The sequence below is a fragment of the Bubalus bubalis genome, chromosome 22, assembly GCF_019923935.1.
Source record: "Bubalus bubalis isolate 160015118507 breed Murrah chromosome 22, NDDB_SH_1, whole genome shotgun sequence".
Taxonomy (NCBI): domain Eukaryota; kingdom Metazoa; phylum Chordata; class Mammalia; order Artiodactyla; family Bovidae; genus Bubalus; species Bubalus bubalis.
In genome coordinates, this window is record NC_059178.1 from 5977636 (window position 1) to 5997137 (window position 19502).

The following is a 19502-nucleotide window of genomic DNA, read 5'->3' on the forward strand; positions in this document are numbered from 1 at the left end:
AGTAGGCAGCCAGTCACTCCTCTTGTTATCACACCGCTCCCTGATATTTTCTTCTTCAGCTTGTTTGTCTCCTCTCACTGAACAGAAGCTCCCTGAGGGCAGGAGCCACACTTGCTTTATTTGCCACCAACAGTAGGCACTACTTGCTGTTATTGAATGAGATATATGGACTCATAGTGAGTAGGTAAAAACAGGTTGCAGGAAACCCTTAAATTATTGGGGAGGAGGGAGAGAATAATATTATTTGTATATCTCAGAAACAAGACTCAAAGTGTTTACAATAAATAGCTAAACAGGAGTCAAAGCCAAGGGACAGTTACAGTGGACTTTAACTTTCCACTTTAAATATTTTGTTATTGCTTGAGGTTATTTTATAATGAGTGTGAATTACATTTATAATCTGACGAGACAATCAATAAATTTCATTCACTTTCCAGAGAAAGACGGAGGTTGATTTGCTCCTTCACCAGCTACATATGTATCTTCCTTTTCCCTAGTTCTCATGTAACTCTCATTCAAGCATTATATTCGGACTTTTTGGGGGTGGGGTGCGCAAGAAAATTACAGAAATTACTCACTTTTGACTGGCCAGGCATCAGTAGGTCATTATTGTCAATGAAAACAAAATAATTCCTGTAAGAAAATAATTGTTACAGGAAGCTTCAAAGCTTAAAGACACAGAAGAAGGAGAAAGCGATGAAGGAGGGAAGGAACAACACCGGGGAACTGCCACAGCTCACCAGATCCAGAGATGGAGCAGGATTTAAAAATTTTCAGCCAACTCCAAACCCCATAAAAACCAGGAAACAACAGTCCTTGAGATCCTAACTGCAGTTTTCTTTTGAGTTAAAAAAGCAGCCATCTAAGCAGCATTACAAGGCTTGTAATTTATGATAAAGAAGTAAGCTTAGAAAAAAACTGGACTGAATTTCAACAGAGATAAGTAATGAAAGGATAAAGAATAAATGACATGCAAGTAAGAGAGAATGAGAACATTCACAGCCATGTCTGTTGAAAGCAAGAGAAACTACAAAGAAAATTATGCTAACAAGTTAGAAACTGAATAAGAATCACAAGATGACTGGCTCACTAACCCCATCTTTCATATCTGAAAAACAATGCTGAAGCAAACAGGTGTGGGAAATTACACAGTAATAAAATCCTTGAAAAAAATTCAGTGGGGGCTAATTAATATAAGACTTTAAATATATGCAAACAGATAGGCCAAAAACTGAGATATGCTGGCAGTTGGGAATACCATATTTAAATATCAGCTTTACTCAGAAAAATTTTAATATAGCAGGAACATGAAAAGTAATATTTGTAATGATTTCAAAAAATTACTTTAAAAATGTATCAGTAGGACAACAGATTAATGCTATGCAAAAATCAGGATAGATGAAGAATAATCATTAAACATGGTTGGTTGAGGACAGATCAATAAGTATAATCTTAACTTTGTTAAATACTTGGTTTGATATTCTACTCATTCTACATTTAAGATTAATCAAATTGTTTGGAATAAAGAGCAACAACTACAACAAAATCCTAAAAAAGAACTTGTAATAGATATAGCTAGGATGAAATCATGTACACCTAAGTAAGAGAGAAAAGAAGTCTGGGGTTGATTTTGTCTTATTTAATTAATAACTAAATAATAATTATGATGACTAACATTTTTTAAGCACTTACTGATGTTTGCTTTATCTCTCTCTCTCTCTCTCTCTCTCTCTCCAAACATTCTGAGGTCTCAAGGTTTATCTTTAAAATTCTCCACAGTTAATGTAATTTCATTGCAATGTAATGCATTTCCAAGTTTATTTTACTATAATATAATCAACACTTACTGAATACTACTTGTTGAGAATTTTACATAAACTACCTTCCTTCTCACAAATACAGGCACTATTTCTGTTACCACTGTATAGTGAGGAAGCTTCAGTTCAGCAAAGCTAAGAAACATTCCGATCAGATTTAAGTCACACAAGTTTCTCTTTGTTCTTTTCCAATATATTACACTGTACATTTTAAAATTTACTTTTCTTTAGTTTTAAATTTTGGCGGTATTGCGTCTTCACTGCTGTGTGTGGCTTTCTCTAGCTGCAGCAAGCGGGGCTACTCTCTAGCTGTGGTGCGTGGTCTTACTGCTGTGGCTTCTCTTGTTGCACAGCACGGGCTCTAGAGCACGCGGGCTTCAGTGGCTGGGGTGACAGGCTTCGTTGCCCCACAGCATGTGGGATCTTCCCAGAGCAGGGGTCAAACCCATGTCTCCTGCATTGGCAGGTGGAGTCTTAGCCACTGGACCACCAGAGACGCCCCTATGCTTCTTTAGATCACTTTTCAGTTGAATGAGTTAACTCTTCCTCCTCTAATTACCTAAGACAGAGGTCAGCAAATTTTTTCTGGAAAGGGCCACACAATAAATGTGTTAGGCTTTGTGGACCATACACAGTCTTCGCTGGCTGCAAACACCCAGTTCTGCCACCGCAGTGTGACCGCAGCCACACGCGATCCTTAAATGAACGACCTGGCTGTGTCCCAGTAAAATTTTACTTACTGCAACAGGTGGCAGGCAGATTTGGGCAACAGCTTTCAAACTCAATATGAGTAAAGTTCCTATTCCAGACTGAATGCACATTTAGCTGCAGTTCTGTATAATCGCCTGTACTAGATTGACAAGAAGAGGTCGTAAGAAGACTGATCTTTAAGGAAGATAGATGCTAATGCCAAAAGATAAGGGAAATACATTTTGACTTTCTGAGTCTATCCCTTGCTAGCCCATCTAAGGACGACAGGGACCCTGTATGCACTGTGCCCCTTCTCCCGTTCTTGGGCTCCCACTGGGACCAAGGACACTGCCTTGCCTCTGGCATCCTGGACAGGCCACGGTGCATCTTCCCATAGTAGAGGCTCTCATTTAGGTGGCTGCCCCTTATATTTCCACCTAACTGGAATCTACCCCTGGAGCCCAGTGAATTTACTAATTATCCCTTCTACATCTTTTATGTCATATCTTATGTCTTTGTTCAACATTAGTATAATGGTCCCACTCTCTCTGTTCACTGATTTCAACAGCTAATTCAAAAAATATTTTACTGCATTTCTAGTTCAAAATTCCAAGTCCTCTGATTCACCTCTAAAATACCATTTCTAAACATGCCAACTATACTCATGTATTCTGTTTCAACTGTTGACTCACTTATTTCAAACACTACAACACTAATACCATGAAGGAATTAAGAGAATCCCTTAAGAGCTCATTGTCACTGGATAAAATGGTAACTGGCAAAAGCAGTTAAGATTGATTTTAGAGATTTAGCTTTGTTTTCATGCTCTGAAAGATGAGAGGAAAGGGTAGCCTTCCCCTTTCACAGTGCGCTGGAAGGTAAAGGTTATTCCGTCGTACAACACGAATGACAACTGGGATATCAGAATCAAGAAGCTGAAGCAGAAAAATATCATAGGGACACGGAAATGTCGACATGCAGTGAAATAAGGCACGAAAATAAAATGAAATATGTGTGACGTTACAGATTTCTGTTAAGAAAGAATGTCATTGATTGATGAGTGTTTCTAAAATACTTTTATTATAAGGAATAAGATATTCAAAGCATTCATGCTTTTTGCATGTTGATTAAGATCATTGCTGAGACCACGTGGGAGGGGAAGTGTCAGGAGGTGTGTGCTCAGGGCAGCCTGCTCCGTCCTCATCAGCTCTTTATCGGGGTTCTTCCTTCACTCCTCTGGGTGTTACGACAAGGCCTCGCTCTTCCTTCTGTTGGTGGCAATGGTGTCCTCTCTATGGTTTCCTCACTTTAATTTTAAAGAAGCTTGAAAAGATCACCTTGTTCGATTTTTTTTTTTTTTTTTTGTCTTCATCTTGTTGATGCTTGTGGCTTATTTCTGTAAAGCTGGCTAATAATAATATACAGTTGACCCCTGAAGAACAGGGGCTTGAGCTGTGTGGGTCCACTCATACTTGGATTTCAGTCCTTATGACAGCTCTATGCCATCCAGCACTGTCTGAATCCCCAGGTGCAGAACCAGGGATACGGAAGGTCAACTCTAAGTTACATGTGGGGCTTCCCTGGTGGCTCAGATGGTAAAGAATCTGCCTGCAGTACAGGAGACCCGGGTTTGATCCCTGGGTTGAGAAGATTCCATGGGGAAGGGAACACTACCCACCCCAGTATTCTTGCCTGGAGACTCCCATGGACAGAGGAGCCTGGACAGATAATCCATGTGGTCGCAAAGAGTCGGACATGACTGACTCTACAACTACCACCGCATCACTGCATCACTAACCCCGGCGACGTTCAGAGTCAACCGAACTCCAATATATAACAACTGATTCTGAAAATGATGCTTGGAGACTGTCTCTCAAGAGGAAAATGTTATAGGCAACGTGTAACTTGATTTTTAAAGCAAGTATTCAGACCGGTTTCATTGCTTAAAGTGAGAGCTCAGAGTAAAGCAATACAGTCACCAACAAGGAGTTAATGTCTTAAAAGAAAAATCACACAAAAGGAACTCAATAGTTAACCAGTGTGGCAAATGGTGCACACTCACAGGAAACGCACAATGGACACTCACACCTCAGGGCCTCTGAGAAGGACTGCATAAAGAAACGTGTTAAATCTGAATGATACCCCCTAAGCTGGTCTGACCCCTGAAACTTTTACCGCCAATCTGCTACCATCTCTTAGATCTATCTTATGGAAAGCTGCCAAAGATGCTTTTGGGGAACTAATTACTAGTTTATTAAACACAAGAGGCAATTTAAAATTTAGCTACATGATATATTCATATTACTTCTGGAAATTCCTAATTGAATAGTTGAATATAGCAATCTATTGTGGTTGAATACAATTTCTAGTATGATTGAATATATAAACATTGATAATTGCTACAGTGGAAGACAAGGGATAACGACTTGGGGTTATTTATCAATGAACACTATAAATTACCACGATCAGGTAGCTTTGTTAGCTAGATCAGCCTACTAGCTTTGTTTTTGCCATTAACCAACAAGGTGACTCTGGGATAAAAAGACTGATCACTTTGACGTCAAGTGGGGCTAGACGTGCTCCATCTACCCTAGTGGCACATTTGGAGAACCGAGTGGTCAAGATGAAGATCCAGACAAACTTCTCATCAATAATAAAGTTGTATAAAAGCATAGGAAGTTATCAAAGCATAAAAAGGAATATATTATTTCAAATAGAGCCTTGGCTTCCTCCTTCCAGAACCACACCAAACACCATTGTGATTTCTGCCTTTCTTGAACTGAGTAGAATACTGTCCTCAAATTACTAAAGATCTCATTTTACTTAGCGAATTTTCGTTTAGCCATTAATCATGATAAAGTATCATCACGTTTTTTCCCCCACAAAACACATGATAAGAATAAGAAAATCAGAAAACTTTGTTTAAAGGAAGAAAAGATTTATTGCAAAGGGGTTCGTGAGTACCACCACCTTACTCAGGGCCCTGTGACGAGCAAGTCTGCAGCGGCCCTTCATTCCCAGTGAATAAAGACAGTAGGGCTCTATATTCTCTGAGTCCTTCATTAAACTATTGATCCCTTTAGCATTATCCATAATGTTCCCACAGCTCAGCACGTCAACTGGTGAAGTGCTGGTCTCTCACTCCTTTCAATAACCTGCGGACTTTATGGAGAGGAAGTCACAATGATTTATTTACCTGACATTTTCCAGTCCGAATGTCGTACAGGGCCACTGAACCGTGGCGAGCTCCAACGGCTATTCTGTGATTCCGCTCATAATAGCTGACCATGTAGAACCTGGATTGAACATTTAAACAACAGCGAAAATGAAAAAACAGGTGAGATGACCTGCACGTCGAAGTGGATAGCAACACACTCTGCAGATTAAAGCCAGTTCCAATAAACAGTGTTAAATAAGTATATCCATAATTAGTAAGTGGAGCTTTTTCAAAAATGTTTCATTGTGGTAATTCTTAAAATCAACTGAAAGAAAAATGATGCAGAATACCACTTAGGGCTGTTAATGATTATTTTCAATAGAAAACAACTTCATAATTACAAACATTCTTGAATTTTGAAATAAGAAGTAAGGGTCAAAAACAAAAAAGATTAAACATGAAAACTCAGTTTTGCTACAGTGACTATTATGCAAATATTTCTATTCAAACAGAAATAGAAAAGATGAAAAGGCTTATATATTCCATCTAATTATGCTTTCATGGTTTATTATGGTATTAAGGAATGAAAAATATTTTTTAGCAGAACAATAATAAAAAACCAGTATATTAAACATGTTATGCTTAAATGTTCATATCAGTAATTTGAAATGAAATTAGAAAGTTATTCACCAAAAAAAGTTATCTGGCAAATTTTCTAGTTTCCACATTTATCAGTTTATCCAAAAGATAACTGTGCCTATTGGTAACATAAATAAGCATATTTGGTGATTTGGCATTGCATGAAAATAGGATTTAGGGAGGATACTTTGAAGGTTGTAAAAGGTTGATTTACTTTTATTTGTTTATTTGTCTGGATTAATTTTCATGATTTGATTATGTATTTGAATTCCTGATCTTTGCTTTGTCATGATTTCATAGCCATATGGCTAAAGCCTGGGAAGGCAAGATAAAAATTATCAGAAGTGTAAATAAGGTATGCTATGATGTCCCCAAAGAGTTTTGAATATGCCTTCCCATTATCCAGTCCTGCCGTCTCAGTGAGAGTTACCTAGATAAATTAGTGGCCTACACTCAATGTTTTTGAGGACATTACATCAATTTTACTATATATCCCTTTCCTTTTTTCTCTTTGATTCTCTGCTACCAATCTAAATTTTCTGTTATTTCTTTAAAACATAGGAGGGGGAGGAAAAACAGATGACAGAAAAGAAGTAGCATTTCTCTAATTCTTTCTTGAGATTGATACCGAGTTAAAAAACAAACAAACCAGTAGGGCATTGGACTCCATTGCTGAAATTCTGGTAAGAGGCTGAGAGAGAGAGTAAAGGGGAGATATCTCTGAGCATTCAGACACCAGGGAGAGTCTGACAAAGCCGCTTTGGCATTATCAGACTTTATGACATTCATATGTATTTTATAAATCTGGAAAACAGGACATTAAATGTTTAAACTTTTTGTTTGAAATTTATTCAGTAGTACTTCTGTCCGATCTCTAAGCCCCACCCAGCAAGGCAACTTTTTTCCTCTTTAGCGGAAGATAGATGCTTCATTTCTAGTCACGTGAAAGACACTACTGTAGGCTGTCCTGTGGGGTGGTGCGGGGCTCCGGTATGGGAGGTCCCCTTGTGCACACAGGTTTGAGGGAAGGAAGCGGACTAGAGGCTCTCGAGGTGTGCAGCATCCCCCTACTAAGAAGTGAATAAAAACTTTCTTAAACGTCTTTCCTGTCTAAAGCTTTCTACTACTGTCCCTCAGTAGAGAAGGAAAGCACCAACAATCAGCATTCAAAATTGAAGGTTTCCACACTACAAAAGAAAAGATATTTAGAAGAGCTTTAAAATGTTTACTATTTTAGTATTCAGTAATTACTGTGGTCTAAAAGGAGCATCACTACATATCTATATGTATGCCTATATCTACACCACATCTAAACACACCTGCTGCTGCTGCTGCTAAGTCGCTTCAGTCATGTCCGACTCTGTGCGACCCCATAGACGGCAGCCCACCAGGCTCCCCCGTCCCTGGGATTCTCCAGGCAAGAACACTGGAGTGGGTTGCCATTTCCTTCTCCAATGCATGAAAGTGAAAAGTGAAAGTGAAGTCGCTCAGTCGTGTCCGACTCTTAGCGACCCCATGGACTGCAGCCCACCAGGCTCCTCCATCCATGGGATTCTCCAGGCAAGAGTACTGGAGTGGGGTGTCACTGCCTTCTCCATAAACACACCTAGGCCCACACAATTTAAATCATATTAGAGTAACACAGAATATAATATTTAAGAAATGTTTTAACAAATATCTATTCTGTGCAAGTTAACAGCCACAGGAAAATAACATTTCCAGGGGTATTTTGTTATCTGTTATTAAACTTTACACAGATGCAAGAGTTATATTGCCCCAACACTTCTGCGAAACGTAAACATAACTGCCCCTCAAAATAATCCTCTTGAAAACAATCCGTTGGTAAAATACATTTATGTTGACAAAATTTTACTTAGTTAAACTCGAATCTAAAAAGTTTTTTATTACATTGACCATTTTCTATGCTCTGGGTATCAACCTCATCTTTCTATATCACCTACAGACACCATTATTTATGGGAGAAAAAAAGACCAAATCTATTCTTGGTATCAAATCTTTAGTCTGCCTGAAAGGACCATATATTACAGGTCTGCATTTTTCATTTTTTGCAATTTACTACCACACTAATACTTCTGAAATATCTGAAAGAATTCTGGACAGTGGAGGTCTCATGGCATGTTTTTAATCTTTGGATTTCTTGTTAAACTTTTTCTTTCTTTAATTGTCTCTCTTTTAACAGAAGAAATCCAAGGTACGTGTGCATTCACTTCCCAAGTACTCACTCTGGGGACTGGCTACAGCGACCATTTCTCTGCTGAGGGTTTCCAGAGCCCACCTTGCCCCCACACTAGTCTTCTGGAACCAGTTCTCCAGTGTAATGTTGCAAACTGTATTTCCTGCTGGGACTAGGGTGGTCATCATCTAAAACGTTTAAAGTCCCTGATCTCCATGCCTTCATCACTGTCCACGTGCAGCCAGAGTGGTCCTTTTCAGCCATAAATCAAATCACCTCTCTAGAATGTTCACAACCCTCCTTTAAGACCCTGGCCCTAACACCTCTTGGACTTTATCTCTTCTCCTCTTTGCTTGGTCTACTCTGGCCATACTGATCTCCTTATATTTTCATGAATATTCCAGGAGTATATCCATTTTGGAGCTTAACATTTGCTGCTCCTTCTGCTTGAAAGTCTCATCCTCCCAGGGGCTGTGCCTTCACTTCATTCAGGTCTCTGCTCCAGGGTTGTCTAGATAAGGAAGGCCTTTATGAGCCATCATCTTACTTATTACAGCAGCTGTTCCTCCACTACTCTTCAGTCCAGGACCCTGGTTTTTCTTTACTGTACTTGTCATCTCTTTGTGATTACACAATAATTTTTTGTTTATTGTTTCCCACCATCAGAGACTTTATCTTTTGTTGAATGTATGCATACACAAACAGGGTCCAAGCAACCTACTGAACAGGGTCCTACACTAAGCTACACCCTGCAGGATACAGCAGTACATAGGTTAGTGCTGTAAGAAGTCCAAGTCACTATGCTTATCCTTCAGGGACTAGTATATAAACTAGGCTAAAAATTTCAGGTTTTAAGACTAATGAAAATTTTCTAATGTCTAAAATAATAACTCGTATAAAACAACAAAGGAAATAAAAACTGTCTAAAGAAGTTAGGCAGAAATCATGAATCAGAAAGCAACCTCCTGACCTTTCTAAAAAATATATTTTCCATTGAGACAAACAACTGCAGATTTACAAGAAGTTATATGTAAAGATTCTTGAAGTCTGAGTACATTATCATGAGACTGACAGGTGCATAATGGAAATTTTTTCATTATGTCTCAGGGAACTAGAAGAGATTATTTGGTCTGAAACTTAAGGCAAATACAGTCTGCTGCTGCTAAGTCACTTCAGTTGTGTCCGACTCTGTGCGACCCCATAGACGGCAGCCCACCAGGCTCCCCCTTCCCCGGGATTCTCCAGGCAAGAACACTGGAGTGGCTTGCCATTTCCTTCTCCGATGCATGAAAGTGAAAAGTGAAAGTGAAGTCGCTCAGTCGTGTCTGACTCCTAGCAACCCCATGGACTGCAGCCCACCGGGCCCCTCCGTCCATGGATTTTCCAGGCAAGAATACTGGAATGGGGTGCCATTGCCTTCTCCGCAAATACAGTCTAAATAATGATATATACAATACTGTATATGTATTTGGTATAAATGGTCTGAGAATAAAAATTATTCTAAGAATTAGCCAGATATTTATTTAATAGGCACATTTAAATTTCATTGAATATAGTATTATCACACAAAACATAATTAAAAGAAATAATCACTTATTGGTCATTACGAACTACCAGAATAGGCTATTCTATTTCTCCAAAGCATATTTGTGACATCAACTCCTCAGGAGCCACTGACAACAGGGTGTCACCACCTTACCACGGGTGGTTTACGGTGTGAAATAAATATGTGAATTGGATCCACTCTGGGGCAGGATCCTGGAGCAAATCATGTTGCCTAAGAGTTTGCCAAGCACCCAATGCCTGAGTCTAAGTAACTTTGGTACCCTTTACTTACAGTCTCCCTTGAATTGATGACCTTTTTACTTTTTATTAAAAATGGTCCTCAAATGGGGGATATATGTATACCTATGGCTGATTCATGCTGAGGTTTGACAGAAAACATCAAAATTCTGTAAAGCAATTATCCTTCAATAAAAAATAAATAATTTTTTTTAAAAATGGTCCTCAAATAAGAGAAGTTTGTGTGATACTTCAAAAAAAAAAAAAAAAAAAAAGGAGAGGAAACATGCAACTCCCAGCAGAGATAGGATTTAGAAGAAAGACAGAGCCCGTAATATCACTTTCTTAACCACGACTCTGATAATGTGGCCTGATCTCAGGATGGTGATACTGTGTACAGTGTCCGTGAGCATTAAAATGCAACAAGGAACCCTCTTCAGTAATGCAAAGTGAATCTCCAGCTAAAATGAACCCATCTGAAAATCTAAGGACGGAAGAACTAGAATGTCTGGGCTATAACTATGATTCACAACTATCTGCAGTCACCTACCACGGCTGAGGGCGAACTGCATATCAGGCACTGTGCTGAGGACGTGTCTGCATTCCCAGGAGTAGCTGAGGTATTAGGAGGGATTCTTACCTAGCTGCTTTTACAAATTCTTGATGTTGATTGAAAATGATCCCAAAACTTTAAACTCTTGGTCTAAAAAGTATTAAGGCTGTACGTAATTGTAAAGAACCACCACTAATACGTATGTAGCAAAGGGCAAGTCTTTCCTCTCATGCCTCCTCCTTCACCAAGGGTTAATCGCTGTTAACAATTTGGTGGACATTCTCAGCTTTGCCTAATTTTTATTACCAAAGTGGTGTCATATTACACCTATTATTCTGCAACTTTCTTTTCTTCCCTCAGTAGTTCATGGAGCATCCTCCCACATACATGAATCCACGTCATCCTTTCTCACATCTGCTTTATTCTCCTGTGCATTTACACTCCATTATTGAAATAGTCCCTTTCTGACATTTAAGTTATACACAGATCCTTGTACACCTAGATGAGTATTTGTGTAGGAAAGATTCCCCAAAGCAAGGTTCTACATTAAAGCACACACACATTGTAAACTTTGCTGGGAGTGCATGCATGCGTGCTCAGTCACTGAGTTGTGTCTGGCTCTTTGCGACCCCATGGACTGGGGCCTGCCAGGCTTCTCTCATGGAATCTTCCAGGCAAGCATAGTGGAGTGGGTTGCCATTTCCTAGTCCAGGGGATCTCTCTGACCCAGTGACCGGACCCACGTCTCCTGCATTGGCAGGAGGCTTCTTTACCATTGTACCACCCGTGAAGTAAAAGTCATTCAGTCATGTCTGACTCTTTGCAACCCCACGGACTATAGCCCGCCAGGCTCCTCTGTCTATAGAACTCTCCAGGCAAGAATACTGGAGTGGGTAGCCGTTCCCTTCTTCAGGCAATGCCAAATTATCCTCAGTTCCCCATAAAAGAGTTCCCCACTTGATATGATCAAATTTTCCTCATTTTTGCCAATATGAGGAAAAAAATGCTATCATATTTTCGTTTTAACTTGCATGAAATAACTTTTTAGATTTGTTCCTCTGATTGCACTCTGCAGGATATGCATGCAGATTTTTCTTTATTGATGAAACAAAAGTTATTTAAAATGTAATCAATACACCATCCCTTTATCCATCATGTATACTAGATGAGGAGAGAGACTTCTCAGTATCCATGATGTGCTCCCAATAGCCCAGGGACAAGACCTGACCCCTAAACACAAGTAAAGCTATGAATGCAGGAAAGAATGGCCAGCCTTCTTTAGTGGAGCAACACACAGGTCAGTATGACCACAGAAGGTATCAGTGATGACACCCTGGTGGCCTGGACGAGATGGCAAAGAGCTTTTGTAAGGACCGCCATGTGAGGAGCTCAGGACTTGGTTCTCAGAGCATCAGTCAATAACCCTCAGAGATGTCAGGGCTGCAACCAAGGGGGGCACTTTATAGAGGAGGAGGCTCCTTCCAGATGTCTTCGCACCCTTCCCCCCACAACCAACCACTCCCAGAACTCTGGGTCTCCATGCCACTAACACGTTTGAACAACTTAGAGACACAAAAGTAGCTCTGAGGAAGGCATCAGCTCAAGGGGAGCTGTGCTAGTTTGGTGGTGGTGGGGGATGAACAGTGGAGGATGAGGGAATGTTTTCTAGAAGCACTTCATTCCCCTAGTGACAGGCACCAGTTCAAAGGACAAAATGGAAAGGACCCTTCATTCTGAGATGGTGACTGACAACTGGAAAATTCCATCTGAGAGTCATGATTTCCCACTCAGCATCTTATGCACTGTAAATCCTCAATGAAATGAAGTGAAAGTTGCTCAGTCGTGTCTGACTCTCTGCGACCCCATGGACTATACAGCCCATGGAATTCTCCAGGCCAGAATACTGGAGTGGGTAGCCTTTCCCTTCTCCAGGGGATCTTCCCAACCCAGGGATTGAACCCAGGTCTCCCGCATTGCGGGCGGATTCTTTTATCAGCTGAGCCATAGCGGAAGCCCAAGAATACTGGAGTGGGTAGCCTATCCCTTCTCCAGAGGATCTTCCTGACCCAGGAATTGAACACAGGTCTCCTGCATTGCAGGTGGATTCTTTACCAACTGAGCCATCAGGGAAGCCCAAATCCTCAACAGATGTTTCCTAAACACCACCACTAAGTATTTAATAGGTAAACTACTTCCCTTCTGAAAAAACCAGCTAGAGGAACGCTGCAGCTGGGGTTTTAGAAGCACGACTGAAAACAGGATTTCTGCAGGTAAAAAAACATGCTTGTTGAGGTGTATTGTAAATGATGGCTGAGAGATACCTCTCTTATTACGTGACTCATGCACTTAACTAATTTGTGACCTTGAACAACTTAACATTTATGCCTCAGCTTCCTCATCTGTAAAATGGGAACTATAATAGTACCTGATATGATTATCATGAAGACTGAATTAGTTACTACATGTAAAGTACTTAGAGGTGTTCCTGGCATATAATAAGTACTTTCTGTAGTAAGTACACACTTTAGTAGCTACCATAATTATCATCATCACCATTTGCATCTCTGAATATATACCACAGAAAGGATATAAAAGGTGCAGTTATTTTGCTATTTTCCTAGGGCAAATAAGTGCTAATAACATGTTAATAAATAAGGGAAATGAGCTCCCCAAATATCATAAACTTGTTTGTTTCTTAAACACTTATGATTTTCAGATATAATTTGATAACAGCAAATTATCTCAGTTTCAGCTTCAAGTTGCTAATACAAATGATAAAGATGACTTTAGTTTGAAACTCTTCTCTATTATCATTTCAAACAGTCGGAAAATTTAATGTTCTTTCTGTTATACAGTGAAATGGAATACTTCTGGAAGCTTTAGAGATTTGTTTTTTCATCAAGAACTTTAACACTGAAAGACAGTCACCTGCTGGTGTGTTTTCAGGAGTAGGGACATGGATGGAAATGGTTTCAGAAGGATTTCTACTCATGTGAGTATAGGACAGACATCTATATTTATTATAAAGGGTATCCTATAAAATTGTAACAGATTTAAGAATTTTACTGGAAGTTAGGATAGAAGCTATGCTACATCCTGTAATTATTAACACCATCGAGATAAACACAAACCACAGATTTGGAGTTTTTTTAAAAATGAGCTCATGGACTGTTCTCAAGTAGACAGTGTTCACTTTCTTAACTGTATTTTAAGTGTCCATTTAGGGTTCACAGAGCTGATTCAGCTTTTCACATGAAGAGCAGAATCAATCAGTCTACATAATAACAAAGTTTAAGAAAAGGTAAACTATGTCTGAAAATACAGACTCTTAACTCTTCTGTCTGGATTTTTTTTTTCCACCATTCAGTTCAAAAGTTTAAACACTTTACTCTGAATTTTGTATCTTATCTATGTTACAGCTTTAATGCTGTCCCAATGATTTTCTTTCATTTGAATTATTCTAATACATATATCCAATTTAAAGGAATACACACTCACTGTAAAAAAAGAAACCCAGAGTATAGAAAAATAAACAGAAGAAAGTTATCCTTGGGGCTTCCCTGGTGGTCCAGTGGTTAAGAATCCGCCTGCCAGTGCAGGGAAGGCGGGTTCAATTCCGCGTGTCTCAGGGTGACTAAGCTCGTGTGCCACAGCCGGGGAGACCTGTGTGCCTGGAGTCCACGCTCCACAACCAGAGAAGCCACCGCAGGGAGAAAGCAGAGCACCGCGACTGGAGAGGCGCCTCTGCATGCTTCAACTAGAGAAGCCCGAGAGTGGCAACGGAGACGCAGTGCAGCCAGAAGTAAACAGATGACTTAATGGGAAAAAAAGAGAAAGCTATCTTTTACCACAGTCCCCTCCACCACCACAGGTAACCATGAGAAAAACTTTGGGGTGTGTCTTTTCCAGCTTTTTTCCCCTCTTCATATGTTTACATGCAAGTACATCAATCTTTACGTATAGTTTTCTTCTTTTAAAATGATTTTACATACTTTTCTGAAACTCCGTTAGTTTCTCTTTAAATTTATCTTTTGCTGACATCTTTCCATCCACAGTACAAATGAACTGCTCTCAAGCTTTTTAATGCCTGTATGGTAGGCCGCTAGGCCAGCATATTTCAATGGAAGAAACTGTGGGCAAGTAATAATGATATGTAGAGGACACAAGTGAATAAAAGTGTTCTAATATAAAGTACATGTTCTATGTAATAGCATACTAAGAGGCCAGTTGAGAGATAATCAGTTAAATCCAGGAAAACATACAAAATACTGTAAATTTCAATGTCTATACTACAAAGACTTAAGTGAATTATCCATTTACAATAGAGAAATTTATACCCAGTGTCATTTAAAGTTAGTTTCCTCCCCAGTCTTTTTCATATCCACTAAGAAGCCCAAGTAGTTGAGCCATTAACTATATTGCTCGGGTCTATGATGGAGCATTTCTTCATTCTTGGCTCCAAATACACAATGGAAAAGAATACACACTATACTTTCTTCAAAGGGATCATTGATTCATTGGTCAGAGATTTACAATCATGTTTAATACATTTCATTCAGTGACAGCCAATTTTGCATATGGCAATACCTTCAAGTCTGGAGTCAGAAGGATTTCTCTGCCTGATTATTTTTTTACTTAAAAAAATTTCTTTTATTGGGGTATAGCTCAATGGCACCCCACTCCAGCATTCTTGCCTGGAAAATCCCATGGATGAGGAGCCTGGTAGGCTGCAGTCCATGGGGGTGCGAAGAGTCGGACATGACTGAGCGACTTCACTTTCTCTTTTCACTTTCATGCATTGGAGAGGGAAATGGCAACCTACTCCAGTGTTCTTGCCTGGAGAATCCCAGGGGCGGTAGAGCCTGGTGGGCTGCCGTCTATGGGGTCGCACAGAGTCAGACACAACAGAAGTGACTTAGCAGCAGTAGCAGCTGATATACAACACTGTGTTAGTTTCAGGTACACAGCAAAGTGAATCAGTTACACATACATAGATCCACTCTTTTTTAGATTCTTTCCCCATATAGGTGATTACACTAAAATATCACCAATTCTCCTCTTAACTCCTGTGCACGACAGACAGGTCCTTCCTTCGTGTTCCTCCCATCACAGCACCTGGGAGCGTCTCTGTGTCCTGGAAACCGTTTCTCTGATTTACCACCCTGTCTCTGCCAAGTCAATGTAAGACCTTTGGGGGCGGGGACAGCACCTGACTGACAGGCTGGAGCTGGGCAGCCCACAGTGACCCAGCCCAGGACAGCGCATAGAGACAGAAGTAAGCGTGGCTTTACTCAATGAATAGAAAGAAGACTAACGTGCCCTGAGCATCGTGAGCTGAGACTGGGACTTGAGGCATGCGGGTCTGACACATATAATAGGATATCATCTATAACATGGGCCCTAATGACAGGCAGATTTGCCTCCAGGTAATATGTATCCTGGGCTTCCCCTGCGGCTCAGCTGGTAAAGAAGCCGCCTGCAATGAGGGAGACCTGGGTTCCATCTTTGGGTTAGGAAGATCCCCTGGAGAAGGGAAAGGGTGCCCACTCCAGTATTCTGGCCTGGAGAATCCCATGGACTATACAGTCCATGGGGTTGCAAAGAGTCAGACACGACTGAGCGACTTTCACTTTCACCTTTCATTACGTATCATGGTGCTTTGGGTAACACCAAACATCTAGGACTCTTCAAGGTGGCCCCCTTCTGGGACCAGCAGCATTGGAATTCAAAGAGAGCCAAGAACCCCTAGAAAAGCGAAGGGTCCTTTAAAGTAAGTGGAATAAATTTCAGGATTGATACTGAGCCTCAGAAAAACTCATACCCTGAGATCTCCCTTACCCTCTCCCCAAATACTGGATCCTAGGACAGGTGATGACTTCAGGATATGGAGGATGCAGAAAATTCTATCAGAGTTTTAAGAAAGAAGAAGTAAGTTTCACATTTTGGTGCAACAAAATGCTCCACTAAATCAGAGGTTCTTAACCAAGTGGGGCCTGCAGATGCCTTGGGGACTTTATGCTCCTACTAGGAAGTCTGTGAGATCAAAACGACTTTTGTAAAACTCCTGAGGCGTCGATGAGCTTTCGCTGTATTGAACTGGCACTGATAGCGCACAGTGCTGGGTAACACTGCGGATCCTTTGGCCCTTATCAAGGCAGTGGCACCAGATTCTGCCAGTCGTCATAATAACCTTCACTGCCATGGCAGTAAACAAAACAAGGAAGCGTTTTCACTTAAGGATATCCTTGATGACGCTGTAAAAATGATTAATTTTATTTAAATTTTGGCCCTTGAGTACATGTTGCTTTACTATTCAGAGTGACAGAATGGGAAGTATACATATAAAGTATTTCTAATATCGACTGAAATATGACTGGGGTCTCAGGGGAAAATTGTTGGAAGACTGAGGTGTAAGCTAAACTAGCTGTTTTTTTCACTTTCACTGAAAGTATCACTGAGAGAGAAACTATGATTATTTGGACTTGTGTATTTGCCAGACGTTTTCTGGAAAATGAACTGCTTTTTGTCCTGTCCAGGAAAACAACAGCCAGAATTTGTTGCCAATAATAAAATTCAAGCTTTCAAGTAAAAATTGGTGTTTTGCAAAGTAGTATCTGGCTTTCCAATACTCTCTGCCTTTTTTTTAAAAATGAGATCAGCAGTGATATTAGCAAATATGAGGTTTTGACAATGTGGATTGTAATGTGACAGTATATGGAGAATTTACAAATAATTCAGTAACCAAGATCTTCCAAAGACAAGTGCATAATGTTATAAAATCATGCATAGCAAAAGACCCACTCAAAAAAATCACTCAAAGACCCACCCAATGTATTGAAGGTAACAGTATGAAAAATTCCTTAAAACTACAGATTTCTCATTGCAGCTAACCTTTAAAAAATGACCACCTGTTGAGTTTTGATGAACTACTAAAAAATATGCAAAATTATTTTAAAAGGCTATTGAAATATGACTCTCTTTTTAAACTATATATCTATTTGAGGCCAGATTTTCACTATAAACTTTAAATAAAACAACATATGGCAACAGATTAGACATGTGCAGATATAAAAATCCACCTGGCTCCTATTAAGCCAGACATTAGAGAAATCTGCAAAAATGTTAAGCAATGCTTCATCTGTCAGGTTTTTTTGGTTTTGTTTTGGCAAGTAGTTATTTTTCATAAAAGTTTTTACATCAACATGAATTGAGCTATTATTAAATACACCAATGAATATTTTTTAAATACCCAAGTTTTCATTTCTAATATATTAGAACTCCATAGATACAACTTTCATAAATAAAAAATTCTTTGGAATCTTCGATTTTGAAGGGGTTCTGAGACCAAAAGTTTGAGAACCACTACACTCAAGACTGAAAAAAAAACACTTGGCAATCGAAAAGTTGTAACTGCGGGAGACAGAGAGATGATAACAAAACAGCAGGGATAAAGAGCAGACAACAGCAGATTCACAGGGCGTGAAAGCTGACAAAGTGGACGGAGCGCAGACTCCTTCCTGGAGGAGAGACGAGAGTCTGGGCAGCGGAGAGAGGGGCTGCGGAGCAGAGGACGGATTTCAAGTGAGAGATAACGGTGCGTGTGTTCAGACCGAGGAAGAGAAGTTGAGGATAAAAGGGAGAGGATGGGGAAGGAAGGATGCAGCAAGGAGGAGGCCTGGGCCCGGACCACAGCGAGAGCCATCTCGTCGTCTGCTGAGATGCCGCAACTCTGTGCCACGTGATGCATGAGCAGCGCACGCACACCCACCTGCGTAGGATACACAGCAGGTGTGGGATCCTTTCAGCCAAACAGGCCTTCCCTTTCACCCGATCGTCGGCTCAAGAAGGGACTGACGTGTATACTACTGATACTGTGGAAAAATAGATAACCAAGGAGAACCGACTGTACAGCACAGGCAACTCTACTCAGTGCTCGGTGGTGACCCAAAGGGGGAGGAAATCCAAAACAGAGGGCATACGTGTATATATGTGGGGGCTTCCCAGGCGGCACCCGCGGTAAAGTACCCACCTGCCAAGGCAGGAGACATAAGAGATGCGGATTCGATCCCTGGGCTGGGAAGATCCCCTTGAGGAAGGCATGGCAACCCACTCCAGTGCCCAGAGAATCCCAGGCAGAGAGGAACCTGGTGGCCTACCATAGGGTCGCAAAGAGCTGGACATGACTGAGGCGACATAGCACGCGCACGTTGAGTATGAACAGTGATTCACCTTGCTGTGCGGTAGAAACTGACACAGCACTGTAAACCAACTGTATTCCAATAATTTTTATTTTTTAAAAAAGCATGCTCTTCAGTTTGTCCATATGTCAAATAAAGGCGAGAAATAGGTAATTTATAACGTGAAGTCCATTGCAGAGTCCAAATTCTACAACTTGTATTTACATAAAAATAATGCAACAAGGTCATCGTTTAAGTGAAATAACTGGTGCCATTTATTATGACAAAATTAAGGACAAAACACATGAAGTAGCATAGCTGGTATCATTATTCAACTACAGTTACTGAGGGCCTATATTGAGAGTTCAAATTTTCTAAACTAAAAATTGGGACACAGTTCAAAAAGGGACTCCTTTCGAATCTGTGAATTTACATAGTTAAGTCTTTGAAAGGAACAAAAATTGCCAGTCTTAGTTATACATTAAATAAATTT

General features: G+C 40.2%; 1 protein-coding gene across 4 annotated transcripts in view; it reads right to left on the reverse strand.

The window, feature by feature from the left end:
* WDR7 (WD repeat domain 7) overlaps positions 1 to 19502 on the reverse strand; it is a 354190-nt gene that overhangs the window by 65044 nt on the left and 269644 nt on the right. For all 4 annotated transcript variants that reach the window (XM_006055285.4, XM_044934616.2, XM_044934618.2 and 1 more), the window contains one exon: positions 5704 to 5803. In XM_006055285.4, coding sequence (XP_006055347.2) covers positions 5704 to 5803 — 100 coding nt within the window. The remainder of the gene's footprint in view (positions 1 to 5703; positions 5804 to 19502) is intronic.